The sequence below is a fragment of the Haliotis rubra genome, unplaced genomic scaffold, assembly GCF_003918875.1.
Source record: "Haliotis rubra isolate DU_JTF1 unplaced genomic scaffold, ASM391887v1 Scf1238, whole genome shotgun sequence".
Taxonomy (NCBI): Eukaryota; Metazoa; Mollusca; class Gastropoda; order Lepetellida; family Haliotidae; genus Haliotis; species Haliotis rubra.
In genome coordinates, this window is record NW_025765157.1 from 6600 (window position 1) to 24549 (window position 17950).

Sequence of the window (17950 nt, forward strand, 5' to 3'; positions counted from 1 at the left end):
ATCATAAACTTGGGCTACCTCATGTATCAGATTATATTCTTCATATAGGATGGGTTGGTGACGCAATTTCTGAAACAATTTCCCCGTTAATTGAAACTGCAAACCCCGTGTGAGGTAAGACTGCTTCAAGACCATGAGTCAAGCTGTTGTGGACTGAAATAAGCGGCTGTCTGCTGCTCTAATCCTACATTCGTCTTGATCACTGTGCAGCTGGGGTAACGTCATTGATCGTCTTGGACGTGGGAGCCTTGCACAGTCTAGATTGAGGGCTGCATGTAGTGGTCGGCGGCAGCGCGGGCCTTCTCAGTGCCTTTTGCCGGCAGCAACGCTCCTGCACGCGACTCGCTCCTCGCTCGTGCTAGGCTCCATTTCCACGAGTTCACGTGCAAGGATACTACAGCGTGCGTGCAGCACGATCGTCTCGGGCGGTGCGTGTGTATGTGTGTGTGCAGACACAGCTGTTTGGATATACCAGACGACCAGTACCACCATGAGCAGGTAGGTGGAAACGGCTTCTCTGTGTTCTATATTAGCTGATGTATCCAAGCACACACTTACGTCCTTCTCTCACTCGCTGCATCCGCAAACCTCCTTCTCTCACTCACAACATACAGAAGTCTTCTATCACCACTTGAACCACGAAGCGTCTTGCCTGTATCTTTTTGTTGGGATCTATTTGCATAGTTTTTTCCTCACATTCACCGTTACTGCAACCTTCTTCTCTCACTCAAGGCATACACGAACCTTCTCTTACTTCTTGATTCTTCAACCGTCGTGACTGTAGCTTTTTGTGGTGATGTTTTTGCATCATTTGTTCGTCACAGCCATCGTAACGGCGGGTGACAAATCCCAAAGCTTTACCATATACTTGCACGTTCTTCTCTTCCGCTTTCTCTCTATCATCGCTTGGAATAGTAACACAAATCAATAATTTTCAATTACCTCGTTCGCCTTCATCATCTGGTCACACCAGTGAGCACGGTGTCTGTAATATTTGGGAATAGTACTAACCTCTCCCCCGATCTCATCACCTTGACAGGGGTAGCCTCGTGGTTAAAGCGTTCGCTCGTCATCCGGGTTCGAATCCCTATATTCGTACATTAGGCGAAACCCATTTGTGGTGTCACCATGGGTGATATAGCTGGAATACACCGCATTCACTCTCTTGGCAGTTCACCGCATTCACCGTCTTTCGAACCTGACATCACTACAATACGGGATGATTACACATTGCCTTTTAGAAAGTGATCAAATGTAACATATCATATATTTGGGATACACTTTCTAAGTAAAATGGGGTGGTGGGGTAGCCTAGTGGTTAAAGAGTTGGTTCGTCACGCCGAAGACCCGGGTTCGAATCCCCCACATGGGTACAGGGTGTGAAGCCCATTTCTGGTGTCCCCCGCCATGATGTTGCTGGAATATTGCTAAAAGCGGCGTAAAACCAAACTCAGTCAGTCTGTCTAAGTAAAGTACAGATTCTAGTAATTTTGTTGGGTTGCTTCCCATCCGCGACTTCCACTAGTGGTGGCTGAGCGGGTTAGATGGCTGTTTTTGTGTGCTGGAGATTATAGATGCCTGACTCTGAGGGTGTGGGTTCGATCACTCTGGGCTTTCCTCCCACTCTGAGATCACAATTTTACATTACTACAATACAAAGCGACATGGAATGATTTTCTTTCATCTCTCATTTCCTCGCTTTGGCTCTCTCTATATTCCTTCTCTTCTGTTCCTTCCCAGGCCATGGTGTTCTTCATTCCCAACATAAGATGTTACAGTGATGGAAACAAAATACTGTCAGTGGGATTAAGACAAACGCGCTCACAAAACTGCCAGGTAAATGAAGTATACCTTATGCTACCGTAACGAGGCAACCAAAACACGCCAAAACACTGAATTAATACTATGGGAGGTGGTTAAAGCATCCGCTCGTCACCCTAAAGACCCAGGGCCCCGTTCCTCAAGGCGATCGTAGCGCTACGACAGTCGTAAGTCTATGTTAAAGTATTGGAGTTACGATCACCTTAGCGCTAGGATGGCCTTGAGGAACGGGGCCCAGGTTCGATTCCCCACATTGGTACAATGTGTGAAGCCCATTTCATGATATTGCTGGAATATTGCTATTTATAAGCGGCGTAAAACCCAATTCACGCATTCACTCTTGCGCATTCTGCGACCCATTATGTCCCACACCTACTCTATGGGATTGAGATCAGGAGTGGTGAGTAGCTACCGCCTCTTCACGTAAGAAATTACCAAGGGCACGTGCACGATGTGTCCTATCACTCGTCCTAGAAAAACCATACTCACTCCCTCACTGAAGAAACAAAATGACTGTTACACCGCATCAAATACGTCGCCACCCAATAACCATTTTACCCACTGTCAAATATGGGTGTATGCTTCCATTTGATTGGCTGCGTAGTTCCATCTATACATCATACAAACTTTTGTTCCTGTTTCACACCCTCTCCGAACAATGTGAGCATTCCATTTTTTCACAATGGTGTTGTCTGTTGTCTCCCCTCCCCTCCCCTCAATTAACCGTGAATACCTTGGTTAGTTTGGGCCATCAGTAATCCCTGCTTGTCGTAGGAGGCGACTAACGGGATCGAGTGGTCAGGCCCTCTGACTTGGTTGACACAGGGCATCGGTTCCCAATTGCGTAAATCGATGCTCATGCTGTTGAACACTGGATTGTCTGGTACAATCGATTGACTCGATTATTTACAGACCGCCGCCATATAGCTGGAATATTGCTGAGTGCGGCGTAAAACCTAACTCACTCACTCAGTGATGCCAACTCACTCAATAATCGTTGCACTGATTGTCTGGCTCAGACACGATTATAAACCTGGGAATTTTTCCGGGTTCGGCATTAAGCATCAATAACAACACCCCCCCACCCCCCCCCATTAATTCAGTTATCTATATCCTGCTCCGTCGCTATCTTGTGGTTTAGGGGCGGTGGGGTAGCCTAGTGGTTAAAGCGTTGGCTCGTCACGCCGAAGGCCCGGGTTCGATTCCCCACATGGGCACATAAGTCCACGTGATATTGCTGGAAATGCTAAAAGCAACGTAAAACCCATTTCTGGTGTCCCCGCCGGAATATTGTGTGGAATATAGGGATAAAAGCAACTCTTATCAGTGGGAACTCAGAATTCAGTCAGTTTCCTTCCATCACGTTTATAAAACAGGCGGTACAGCCTAGTGGTTTAAATTGGCTCGATGAAGACCCGGGACAACTCAATGTATCAGTGGGAACATGTTTGGATATTGCTGGATTATTTGCGTAAAACTAAACTGCATCACGTCAGTTATAAAACACGGTCCCTGTGTCAACCACATGTTTAAAGGTTATGCAAGATAAATTGAACTATTTTTTTAAATGTAAAAGCCGCGAGAGGATAAAGTGACTCTAAATGAGTACAATTGAATGTTGAAGATTGAAATGTCGACGTGAATGCGAACTTTTTCAAGCGTTCCAACTGCAACCCTTGTTATATTCGCAAGGGATATGATAATTGTGTCGGAACGCATGCTGATCGGTTGGCGGTGAAAGAAAATACCATATCTCAAAGCGCTGGACTACTTCAATGATTATTCTGTGACAACCATGATTGCATAGTGGAGATTGTTTCCATCGCAAGTGCCTCGACGATAATCATCGTTACTGTGAGGAAGCGACTATTTTGTTATATACTTCATATATTTTTCCAAACGTTTCCCATGATGCATTAATATTAGATCATCTTTGATGAAAACCCAAGGTAAATTGTTCTGTTTCCAATTACTATTTGATAAGTTATTTGTATCTCCAGTCGCACAACTTAAAAACTGAGTGTACCCGTGAAGATTGAAGATTGCTCTAAGATTGCAACTCTGGCTTACCTTGAGAGAGGGCAAACGGGATCGGGAAGTCCGACTTGTTGACTTGGTGAGGGTATAATAACTTGTATCAACCAACTATCGTATTCCAGTTGCGTAGATCCAGCTCATGATCTCAACCAATGGGTTGTCGATTATGTACAGTCGATTATGTTATCTAGTTTGAATACTGCTGAGTTTGGCGTTGACCAACAAACACACAAAAACCTACTGAACATTTATGTACTCAAATGCACTAAAGATTCTATAAAACATAATGCATTTTAAGTATATTACAGGCACAAAGCTTCAAAGAACCATTATTTTCCATAATCTTGAGAAATCTGTCCGACTGTCATAATTATATGTTTGGAATCATTTTCAAATAGCGATTATACCAGGTATTCGCAAAAAGCGAAAGCGCTTCATGGACGTCAGAAAACGTCAAATGTTGACGTGCTTATCTTCATGTTTATCTTCGGGGCATTGACGTTATTGAGGATCGCAATGAATCCTGTTGAAGACTACTGATCTTATATTATAGCGTCGTAAAGTAGGAATAACTTGATAACTCGTCTAATATACACAAATAGCTCATATCGTGAAATTTAACGTCAAATACGAACTAGTTGATAGCTCGGGAAAGTACACGAATAGCTCGTATCGTGAAGTTGAACGTCAAACATGAACTTGTTGATAACTGAAATGGAAAGAGCACAAGCCGTACGTGTTTGCCCTGGCTTCACCTGGATGTGGCACGAGAACTCGTTAAACATCACTGCAACCGTCGCGATATCTCATGGAAGATTGATTCATATCACATTTTTCAGTCACTTATTAATCTCACACGACCGGTGAAGATCCGGGTTTGAATTGATCTTCAGTAACCCATGCTTGTCGTAAGAGGCGACTAACGGGATCTTGTGGTCAGGCTCGCTGACTTGGTTGACACATGTCATCGTATCCCAATTGCGTAGATCGATGCTCATGCTGTTGAACGCTCGATTATTACAGACCACCGCCATATGGCTGGAATATTGCTGAGTGCGGCGTAAAACTAAACTCACTCACTATTAATCTCACTAAATTGTGGAACTACCATAGCTATTAAAATGTTGGCCACCTGTCGACTAACAGTTCAGGCTAGCAGTACATCACTGGAAACACATACACTAACAGTAACCTATCCTGAAATATCTCCATAACTCGCCATGGGAGGACAATTTGTATCCGGTCATGTCATTCATTCTAATAATCTGTCTCCCTTACATGGAGATTTCCCTATCCCTGCTATAGGATGTCAGAAGGCTTCTGTTTAGATTGATATATCATATCATACGGTGTAGCTTCGATGGACGTGTGTGTAGATTCGACACAACCATGTGAAGTGTGTGGTGTTATCACCATATATGCACTCCAAAAGCGTAAACCTACCAGTAGCTTTTACATGATAGGAATGTTCGTCAGTTTCATCTTCTAGTAAACACTCGCCAACGAATGAGTAAAGGTTATTTTACGTTACTGTAAGCCAATTTCCAGTTCTGCGGATGTGGTTAAAGCGTCCACTCGTCATTTCAAAACACTCGGGCTCAATTCCCAAATGGGCTGAAAGTGTGAAGCCCCTTTCGGTGTCTCCCTTGCCCTAAATATCGCTAAAAGCGACATAGAATCATACTCACTAAAACCTCGGTACTAGGAATCGATTCTGCTCCGGACTGCAAGTAGTTAACGCGCGAATCTCTTTTCTGGCCCCGAATCTAAACCGATAGACAAGCATCGAGGGAAGTCTTCTGCCATGGAATCATCAAAGTGAGACAAGCTTTGGCTGAAGGGGGCGTTTCCCGACAGGCCAAGGAGACACAAGTACGCCCTCAGATGGTAGTTCAGGGAAGTCATGGGAGACAAAACTAGGGTGACGTCTCAGACGGCAGTAGCCATATTTATTGCAGTTGAGTTGCAGTTGGTCGACATGTTCGAAACATGACGGTAAAGAAGCCTCAGTGAGTGAGTGAGTTAAGATTTAACGTCACATCGGCAATATTTCAGCCATATCGTGACGTGCCCATTGTTCCCTGTGCACATTGGGGCCAAGTGCCCATTGTTCCCTGTGCGGAGACCAAGAGCGGGGTATGTGACAGAGGGTCATCACTCACCGGCTGTTTGCTGGATGCATTAAATAGACACATGAGTTTCCGGTGCACTTTAATAAATGATGTTTTAAAGAAACGTGTTAAAATGGTTGCACTATAACCCTAGCATTGGAGACTACCGAAATATTTTTACTCCGTGTAGGGAATTTTCTGCCTGGCGAACCATGGCATCAATCATTGGCTACTGGAGAAGCCTTCTGATCCGGGTGGCATAGTACAAAACAACCTTAAAACAACCTTAGTGCTAAGACTGCCGTAAGTCCCTGTATGGGAGTTACAATAAGATCGCTTTGTACAATGGCACCCATAGTCTGTCATACAGACCCTGAAGCAAACGCCCACGCATGTCTAGAAATGTGGCAAGTCTAGATTTCCACAGAGTCTCAGGGCTCCTTTTCATTACAGTGGAAACCTGATAAGTAGAATGTCAAGGGACTCGCCAAAATTGTTTACTTATCAGGTATTTTACTTATCCAAACTTATAAAACCTGCAAATGACAACCATATGCATGTATATGTATGCATATGTAACAATGAACAACTTATCAGGGATGTAAACCTCCAGTTGTCGGATTATGTGGTGTGTATTTTCAACTTTTGCTTGACGCCAGGGAGCTGTAAACAGGATGTTTGTTTGAGTTTAGGAGACTGACACGACTGCCCCTCATGTCATGTATATACTTAGACGGTTTCCACTGTATAAAAATTTACTACTATGAACATCGAAACGTCGCATCCACTGCAGTAAAGAATTTGTCTATCCATAAAAAAGAGTTCCTCTTTAGAGACTAGTTGTTAGTCTACGGCGCCCAGTTGTCACAAGCATTGGAGTGTGGTCTGTGTGAGCCTAGGAAGGTATCGGCGGCCAGAGAGGTCTTCTGCCCCGAAGATAAGTATCGCCTACAAAGAAGGTGTTCTGTCGTGGAATGGAAACAGAGGAGACACAAGACTACTGTGGAAGAATTTTGAGACTCCTTCGGCCATGAAATCGCGAAAGGTGGACAAGCAGCGGCTGTAAGGGAAGTCTTCTGCCATGGAATCACCAAAGAGAGACAAGCATCGGCTAAAAGTACCGTCTCCTGCAATGATGGAATTACTATGGAGTCTTCGCGACCCATTATTAAAATAGTCTGTCTGTCCTGATAGAAACGTTCGTATTCGTTGCGTCGTGCTGAACTTCGCTTTACCTTATTGAGGATGAGAGTTCATGCAGAGACTAGCTTAATTTAGGTGCAATAAAAGTATCTCAAAGCAAAGCGATTTCTCTCAACCAGTGCCTGCTTGGTCCCCGTTAAAGGGCAGTAAAGCATATCTGTCAGTGGTCGAACACATGCTGGAGTACTTCCAGGTAAATTTGATCGTGGAATTACACGATAAAGGATGAGCTTCGAGAGGTGGCGTCTGTATATATGTAGTGTCCTATAAAAATAGGCGGGTGCTCACTAAGCCGACAAACACACATCAAAAGTACGAACACTTCTTGTTCTGTAATGACTAGACAGTTTTGAAGAGGTACTTTTATTTCTTTGTAAAGGTGAGTTAGTGTCCGACTCCTGGTCCCTAAGCGCTTGAAACAATGTGCAATTATATAAATAAAGTACATCTCCTTCTGCAATTCCGTTTTGCTCCCTTACCAAAAGGCAAATATAAAAACCGCGCCACAGCCTATCATGTGCGTTATTTGGAAATGTGATTAACGTAGGTCTTTTTTTGTGAAAGACTTAGAAAAAGATGGCTATACAATCCCGATTCATCGTTCCGCGATGAAAGAAGGGTTTGAATGTTTCCTTCCACATTGGTCTGTGAAGTCGACAGAGAGCCCGTGATGGCTACAGGTGTCTCACAAGGGCTGTAGACGCGGTGTTGGGAAAGTTGGCATTCCGGGGATGGCAGCGACATCGAGGTTACAACTAGGTGTTGGAGCATGAGAACGTAACGCGCTAAAACAACACTTTATGTATGTTTAACCCATGTTCGCACAGCTGGCGTAATGCTATCCCCACGCGCACACCGCTGTCACATAACTACTCTAGAACACCACAGCGACTGGGGTCTCTCAAACCAAAATCTCACCTCTGTTTTATTCCACACTTTCAAGCCCAGTGGAAACTCTTGGGAGGAACAGGTTCTGAACAACTATACGTTAAGTCTCGACAGATCATCCGTAAATTTGTTTGCTCACAAATCGGTTTTCATGACTCTCGGATGAAAATGGAATAATTCCTTTCGAAAACTCCTCTGGGGTGGTGGGGTAGCCTAATGGTTAAAGCGTTCGCTCGTCACACTGAAGACACAGGGTCGATTGCCCACATGGGTACAACGTGTGCCCGTTTCTGGTGTTCCCCGCGTGATATTGATGGAATATTGCTAAAGGCGGCGTAAAACCACACTCAACTCAACTCTAAGGCTCCTCTCCTCCGTGGTCTAGTCAACAGTGTGTCCGTATCGCGTCAGTTCGGAATTCAACCCGAGGCCATGACACACCAAAACACGTTAAATGGGGGCACTTGTTATTTCTCTGCCTTGCTCTCGGAATTGAGATTATAAGATAAGGACTGGTTGGCTCAACATTGTGTTTGAGTGGAATATCCATGTTAGAGATCGAATGGTGCTGTCAACCCTTCGATATGAAGTTAATGTGTGAGTTGGGATTCAGCCCCAACAGAATGTCACGGATTGTCAAGCACAAAGTGACAGCTATAACCTTATTCTGTCCCCTCTCCCCAAAGTATATTGAGAACATCTACACAGGAAATATTGTAGTCTAACACGTAGTCTCTGAATATGTATGTCCTGAGAGGGTACGTAACAATTCAAGTAACTTTAAACATACTATAATTTTTAACTGCAGTAGATATGTTATTTTAATTTATGGCTAGATTGTCAAAATTGCTCACATCTGAAGGGATGGTGTAAATCCAACTAGGGTCCATGCAGGTAGGAAAGGCACTGTAAGTCCACATGGTCCCTATTGTGGTGATCTACCTTCAGTTGTTGGTAATATATAGCCTGCTTTTATATATGTTGTCCTCAACAGTTAAAATGTTTTAGATTTGATTACTGGTTTTACGTTTCTATCTGTGATAATTTAGTTATTTTACAGTCCTTCGTCGACAGGTTTTTGTAATTTGATTCTATTTATACCCTTTTAAGTCACGATATGGCTGAAATATTGCCGGTGTGACTATAAATCTTAACTCACTCAGTCACTCACTTTGAATATATATAATTGTGACAGAAACAGATAATTCCATATAAATTGAAAAGGAGCCACAGTGAGATGGGATTCGGAACCTGAGGAAATCTAGACTTGCTTCATTAAGGACATTAGCATTACAGAATAAGCTGACACTTGCTTGACAACGACATTATAATCTATGTCGAAAGGGAGCCTATATAGAATAAGGAAGATGTATATCCATAAAAAAATAGTCCTCATCTACCCAACTTCTAGAATGCCAATCAAAGAAGCTTGTCGGAGGGGTAATAATGTGGTTCAGAGACTTAGACAAACTACAGACTTTGGTGTCTATATACCAGTGAGCCTTCCGTATTGCACAAGCTGCATCTATAATTACACAGTAACGCGACTGTTTGATTTGATTATTGTGCCTCAGACTGATAACGCGAGCACGTGACCGCACGCCACACTAAAAAGGAAGACAAGACAGTCATTCTATTGATTTACCAAGTATGTTAGTGCCGTTAATTAAAGAGAAACCTGGTCACAGTGAACAGTCTATTGCTCAACCTTTTCCTCGAAAAAAAAGAACATGTTTCAATAACATGTTCATTACGTGAAGTTGTTGACTGTGGAGCAGAACGGTTCAGTGTTCAAGAACAGTTTTTTGTTACATTTCATTTTGCTAGTTTCAACCATACTTACATAAATACATTGTTGTTTGATTTGCGGCGCCAGAGGAATGTAGATCGCCGTCGGTGCTAGTTTCATATTCTATAGCGCATTACCTCCTCAATCATTGTCGTGATGTTGGCCTTGTTTTCTTCGAATTACAATTTGTAGAAGAATTTAGAGTTTTTAGTGTTTCATTGTACACAGATACGTTTCAAGGGTATCAAGATACACAGCGCATGCTGTACAGGGGAGTGGTGTTTACGTTGTGCAGGGTTTCTTCCAATCTGGAGACGTGCTGGTTGTTGGGGAGACGTGCTGCTTGTGGGGATGCGATGACACTCTGAGCTGCCGCTGCTGTTGTTACTGCTGCTGCTGATGCAAATTCATGCTGAAGAATATTAAAGAACATGAAGTGTCGCTTGAGGCCGAGATTCTTAAATCGATATTAAAACGATGGATTGAGACCCTCTGCGTGTCAATACCCTGTTTGATAGACGGGCGTTATTGTCAAATATTGGCTAAGGAAGACCAGCGAATGAGGATATCTAATCAATGATATGGCAAGTAGTACGTAGATTAAATAATAGTTTTTAACTACAACACCACATTAATCAGATTCTATAATTTGTCTTTACTTTCTATCCTTAGTCCTCTTGCATTCTTTCCTGTTTTCGTGACTGAGGAGCACAGTAGGAAGTGCTCTCGCCCATTATTCTATTGGAGGGTTCAACGTGTCACGCGGTTGTCCATTATCGGATAAAAATTCAAATGTTTATTGTATGAAAGGCCATAGGCCCATATACATGAAGTATACATGGTGCAGTATAGGATCAATTAAACAAAAGATTCACATTTAATTTCTACTCTTGAAGGCATATTTGAAATATAGCATTACAGTTGCAATAAGGCGAACAAATTGTTGTACTGAAGGGCGATTTAATTATTTAATTGGTATGTATTTCTTTCGAATACAGACATTAACATTGACAGGGTAAATACCATCAGCTCACCTAATCTGATCTACTGTATACCTTTAGAACAAGACGAACAACTATAAAGTTGTAATGCCTCAGTAGATCTAAACGTGCGCCGACACATGCACAGCTCTGGTAGGTGGTCCATCAATCAGCCAGAAGTCCTGTTGCGCTCTCCATAGTGAACATCGTGCCATGATGTACTTCCACATACCAGTCTTCCTGGATTTATCTCCTTTCGACATACAGGTTTTGTTTACGGCGTGTCCGGTTTACACACTTCTCCTCTCACCTGTCTCGAGCTATATGGTCAATTTAACACGCCATTCCTCTGTCAGTGATTCCAGCGGGGGAAACCATTATGGGCCCGTCCCCCATACTTAGCTAGAGTTTCTTCTCCTTCCAGATACCTACGTTCCCACTCCCAATACCTAATACCGGGAATAACAGCAAGGTCGTGGCCCTAGGGTATAACATTCTATACCAACACAGAACGAAGGAAACATAATCTATATCCCCAGCCAAGCCTCAATGTGCTAATGTTGACGTATTCCAAACGCTATTTCTCTGTCAGGCTGACTGATGACAATACATGTCCGTTGAGACCCTCCACAGTGGTAGTGACTGTAGGAGAGTTATATCCGCATAGTCATTGTTAACAGTTGAAACTGAAGGTGGCGAAATGAGAGAGTGAGTGATTATTGTTTTACGCCGTTTAGCAATATTCCAGCAATATCGCGGAGGGGGACACCAGAAATGGGCTTCTCCAATGTGCCCATGTGGGACATCGAATCTGGGTCTTCGGGGTGACGAGCGAACGCTTTAACCATTAGGCTACCCCGCCGACACAGATGGCGAGATGAGACAATTTACACTTCTATATTTTGGCAATTCTTTATTACGACGCTTCTGTTGTTAAGCAGACTTTTGACTTGATACCCAGGTACACTTGAAGATAATGATACAGCATTGGTCATTTGTTTGTGTCTTGTTTCGCAAAGTGATCTTAGCGGATCAACAAGCATCAGCCTCTTAAAGGATGGAGCCACCTTAGGGCCTTAGTGTCGCTTTCTGGAAGGCGTCGATCTAAACTGGATCAGTGCAGGGCTGCAGACTGGATAATTGCTTACTGCCTTTTTTTTTTAATAAATAACATCAGTCTATGCAGAAGCCTATATTGTGTGCTTCCGCACTTATTATGGTTACGTACCTCGTCACACAATTACTCATTCGCAAAAGCATTTTACTTATTTGTCAATCTTTTGAATTCAAACGCTCGTCCAATTACCCGTGACTCGCCCATTACCTTCCATGTTTGGTGAAACAAAAGTGACGTGATGTTACATCCTAACTGAGACATTAGTTTGTGTTCCGTGAAATAATATTGTTTATTCTCCATTGCCCTTTCGTCGTTTTGTATTTAACCCAGCCTGAAACCAACTGGGTGACCTTTCTGCTGTAACTGGTCATTTCCCGTGTGTGCGCCTGACCCACGAACAGCCTTGTTGTTTCCATTGGATAGTGATAGCGGAGGATGCGTGTTTACATGATAACACGTGGTTAGATGATAAACGTTTGTGTCTTCAAAGGCGTTAAGAGTCGACCACCGGTCAAGAATTACCCTCACAGTCTGCCCCTGGGTAGTTGGCGGGGCATATATTTATCATACAGGTTGTTATTAAGCTACATTGGTTCACAATCGGTGCATTATCGCTCCCCAAGCACATCGTCACTCTTATCGGATAAATAATTCAGCGTCCGACTTCTGTTGGAATCTTGGTGTCTGGACACTAGTGTTCCATAGAGCACGGAAACGGGGAATTCCGTGTGAGAGTTGTAGACTGTCGCCAGTCTCTGTTGATAATGAACTCCAAAAGGTGTATAAAGTTTAGTCTGTCCCACTGTCCCCGAACCATATTATTTTACCTACACCCTAGCCCTCCCTGCAATGCTAAAGCCTTAAGCGAAGCCAGTCTAGATTTCTCCAGGTTCTGAAGTTCAGAATTGGGAACGTTCATATAGTTCTGACATAGATAATACGTAAACTGAAGCTACAGCCTTGCAGTGAAATATTCGGTCGCTAAGTCTGAAATATATATATTTATATAGTAGTCCAAGGAAGTATTAAATTAATTGTATTATATATTATATTATTTCTCACTTCGCTGTTCGGCCGAGCGTACTGAGGTAGCAACTCGCTGACCAGGTAGAAATACTCTCAGTCTCAGTTCATAGCACTCTTAAAGTCCAATCGTCCCATTCCATTCATTTGAGTAGGGAGCCGTAATGGCCATTGTAAACAGGTGTCCGTTCTTTCTGAACCAATAATTAACAATGCTTTGACATTTATTGTCTGTCAAGAAATTGTATGTCTTGAAAGGAATGTTATGGCCAGCTCCCCCAAGACATTTGTCTCGGAGACTAAATAACACACCAGAAACAATATATGTCTAGACAGGAACATAGAAACAATATATGTCTAGACAGGAACATAGAAACAATATATGTCTAGACAGGAACATAGAAACAATATATGTCTAGACAGGAACATAGAAACAATATATGTCTAGACAGGATCATGTTGCCCATCTCTCTAATGCCCAGTCCATTGCCTCTTCAAATGAGACAGAACTCTGCGTTACTCTTGTCATGTAAGTGAGTGAGTGAGTTTAGTTTTACGTCGCTTTTAGCAATATTCAAGCAATATCATGGCAGGGGACACCAGATATGGGTTTCACACATTGTACCCATGTGGGGAATCGAACCCGGGTCTTCGGCGTGACGAGCTAACGCTTTAACCACTAGGCTACCCCACCGCCCCTTGCATCTGAAGGAAAACGAGTAACCATTGATGATAACAGACATCTGTCATGCGCTCGGCAACATCGACATCATGCACCCAGAAACATGTACCCATACGCAAACAATGGATACCTGGACCCAAATACAGGTGAACCTGTGGCAGATGCAATCAATGCACGGGTCATTATGAAGACCCGTCATGGGTATGAAGATGATATTTATGCCTTACGCAGCTGCGCCTAGAGATATAACGGGTGTGTTTACATATTCCGGAGTTCGTACATTTTTTCGAGGAAACGTAATGCGTTATTTACAACATCTATATACAGCGCACATGTATAGGCCATTACCTTGTGAGTTTTCCTGCTCTTTCTGGTTGTCTGGTTGGCATTCGCTGAAAGAATGAAACGTTTATCTTCATATATAAATACACAGGTGCCCATTATACAGCGGACCAAGGTAAACGCCCAGCATCACCAGTCATGGATGCCTACTTCCTCCACAGCAGATGCTCCCGTGAAGATCCGGGTTAGAATTGGTCTTCAGTAACCATGCTTGTCGTAAGACTAACAGGATCGGGTGGTCAGGCTCGCTGACTTGGACACGTGTAATTGTATCTCAATCGGGTAATTCGATGCTCATGCTGTTGATCACTGGATTGTCTGGTCAGGACTCGATTATTTACAGACCGTCGCCACCTAGCTGGAATATTGCTGAGTGCGGCGTACAACTCAACTCATTCACTCCTCAACAGCAACGTCATCTGTTCCCCAACCGCGTCATACCAAAAGACGTTAAAATATGGTCGGCTCGGAGTCAGTTTAATGTGTCTGAGAGGGGTATTCATGCTTCACTGCGGCATGGTATCTCAGTGAGCTAGCACTATAAAACCAGCTTAAGTCTGGGCTAGTACAAGCAGCGGCACATACACATACACACACAAATGCATGCACGTCGTCATATGTTAATGTTTTCTCTATGTAGAGGACATTACTGGTGTCCCCCGACGTGATATTACTGGAATATTGCTAAACTCACTCACTCACAACACACGGTTCGTCTGCCCACTCCGTGACGGAAGGATAATCACATGACATTACAGTGATGTAACTACATGTAGTTCATATGATTTCTGGTGTCCCCCGCCGTGATATTGCTTGAATATTGCTAAAGTCGGCGCAAAACCATACTCACTCACGCATCTGTTCTCCGAGGGACCTAACAATGTTTAAATATGACGTCACAGTGAAGCGCAATGGTTGATATGTCCTCACAATGAAGCTATGATGTGGTTAATCAGTATTCTCGTGGGTCGTACCCAGTGTTGTCCTCAAAGTGACGTAACATGGTTCATCTGACCTTGCAGTGACGTAACATACCATAGAAGGACGATAACGTGTGGATTCCTCGACCGTAATGTGACTGTCCGTCTGCGTCTAAGCAACGACTCTCAAACAGTTCATGACTTATAGGATAGCAACTTTTACTCATTCACTCAATAATTACCCTATGAAGATATACCATGAGAGGTTATGCACAGGTACAGTCTCCTGTCAGTCAATCTGCATTGGTATTATAGATCAGACATTACGTTTCGTTTCAGGAGGAAAATTACTTATACCAGAAACTGGCTTCACATGTCAAGGAAGTCTCGTCCACATCGCCTACGTCATACACATGGCGATATGATCGGTAATGGAGGCACTTCTGCGCATTGATTTTAGCACACGTTTGACCTCTCACAATCAACCCTTGACCTTGGAGCTCACGCGGAATAATCACATGAGACCTTATCACGCACACAGGACGTTTAAGCTTCAGCCTATGCGTTAGATCAAACGTGACTATTACAAAGCAAATGTCTGCGTTGGTTACTTTATTGAAGACCTGGTATGGATGATACAACGATGGCATCCCTCAAGGTGGCATTCCAGGATGGTATGCTGATTGAATTTGCAGGATTAATCTGAATGATTACTATTTGTCAAATGGAGGATATCTGCACACTGGTATATCTGATTTCATGTTGATGTGTACCTGGAATACTAGATTCTGTAAACGTAGTCCAGTCCTTGTCAAAATGGAGCCATCTTTATAGCATACGCTACAGGTTTTCCTGTCAAAGCAGAACCCGCTATATAAATCGCACGACATCTCTCTGTGTGTAGAAGTTGAGGCCAACACACAACGTAGGGAACAGAGCCCACAATACGCTGGAGACTACAACGCTCCCGATCTGGGCATTGAGGACTATACTTCATACTCTAAAACAAAACACACCATAACACTCCCTGGTACACTAATAGACATCCACTCCCTGAACAGATCCCCCCACCAGCAGTGTACACTGATACACTCCCCGTCTGAACAGCGATCCTCATCCCACCACGCAGCATACACTAATGCACTTCCGGTCTGAACAGATCCCTACTATACAGCGTACTCAAATGCACACTACAGCACTTCCCGTCTGAACGGATCCCCACTACACTGCATGCACTACAACACCCCCGGTGAACGCATATCCCCCCCTACCCCGGTCTGAACAGATACTCACAGCGTACACTGCACTGCACTACAGGTCCCCCACAGCGTACACCACAGCACTCGGTCTGAACATATCCCCACTACACTGCATGCACCCTACTGAACACCCCCGGTCTGAACATACACTTATCTGAACCCCACTACATTGCTAATACACTCCCGGCCTGAACAGATCCCCACTTCACAACACTACACTTCGTCTGAACGCATCCCCACTGCTCAACGTACACTACAGCACCGCGATCTGAACAGATCCCCACTACATATACACGATGGGCTGGTGGGGTACAGCGTAGCCTAGTCTGCAGATCGCACGTCACGCCTAAGACCCGGTCTGAACAGATCCCCACCCCACAGCGTACCTTTAATACAATGATCTGAACAGATCCCCACTTCACAGCGTAGCTAATACACTTTCGGCAGATCCCACTCCACCGTGATATTGCTGAACTAATGGGCTCCGGTCTGAATAACCCCCTATTGCGTACAAGCGGCGCAGATCCCCAAACTACACTCACCCACTGAGCAGGGCCCACTATAGCGTACACTACAGCACTACAGGTCTGAACAGGTCCCACTGTACAGCGTACACTACAGCACTGCCCGTCTGAACAGATCCCCACTACACAGCGTACACTAATGCACTTCCGGTCTGAACAGGTCCCTACTATACAGCGTACACTACAGCACTGCCCGTCTGAACAGATCCCCACTGCTCAACGTACACTACAGCACCGCTGGCACTGTCTGAGCAGGGCCCACTACACAGCGTGCACAACGCAACTGCTTCCTCCACTTTATACCGCTTGACGTCCAGAATGGTGGTTTCAACACCGAGGAGCTATATACCGTGACGAAAATACCACCTGCACATTCCGCCTCATTACTATCTGAACGCGCGTTGTGTTTTTGCTCGTTGATTGTGTGATATTATAGGTGTTTGAAGAGCACTGTTATTTGCAGGTTAACGTAGATATGCCATTCATCTTCCAGTTTACATTAGTGTTTTGTAAGAAAGGTCTTGTGTGCTCATTACCAGCGTGAGTGTCGAGTTTATATTTGAAGTTAATCGGCTGTTGACTGAAAGGACTGTGGGTAGCATAAGATAGATGTGTCGGCTGTTGTTGCAGTTGCGTGCAAAGGAGCCTCATTATCATGACATTTACAAAATGAAGAATGAAAACATTCAACAACCAGGTAGACGAGTGGTTAAAACGTCATGCCGAAGGCGCGGGTTCGATTCCCCACGTGGGTACAATGTGTGAAGCCCATTTCTGGTGTACCCCGCCGTGAAATTGCTTGAATATTGCTAAAAAACGGCGTGAAACCCAACTCACTCAGTCAATCATCAGTCCACCAACCAAATATTGGAGGCAATACCAACCATGCGTAGATCAGGGGCCACACAGTATCTCGAATGGAAAGGTTAAATTCTAACAGCCACCCAGATGGAAATCGTGTCACCGTTGGCAGTTGATGCGTTTTCTTTGCCACTGTCAAGAGATTTGTGGGGAAGGAGTTCAATTCAATTCAACACCACCCCGGGAAAGAGGGCCTACTGAAGGTCAGACCTGGAGTTGCAACGTACACACACCTCACCTACCTGTTAGGATTACGGATGATGAGATCATGAGACGTCACACAGCTAGAACAGTATGCATCGCCCATGAGAGTTGAAGACAACTGAGGAATAATGTAAACTGGTCATGGTAAAGGTTTCAGGAACCCGGGTTCCAAGTACCCCCACAGCGACA

At 44.0% G+C, this 17950-nt stretch overlaps 1 protein-coding gene across 1 annotated transcript in view; it reads left to right on the top strand.

The window, feature by feature from the left end:
• The first annotated feature begins 239 nt into the window (after nucleotides 1-239).
• LOC124266189 (dopamine beta-hydroxylase-like) overlaps nucleotides 240-17950 on the top strand; it is a 68649-nt gene continuing 50938 nt past the window's right edge. The window contains exon 1 of the mRNA XM_046700990.1: nucleotides 240-498. Within this exon, the coding sequence (XP_046556946.1) occupies nucleotides 491-498 (8 nt within the window). The 5' untranslated portion in view covers nucleotides 240-490. The remainder of the gene's footprint in view (nucleotides 499-17950) is intronic.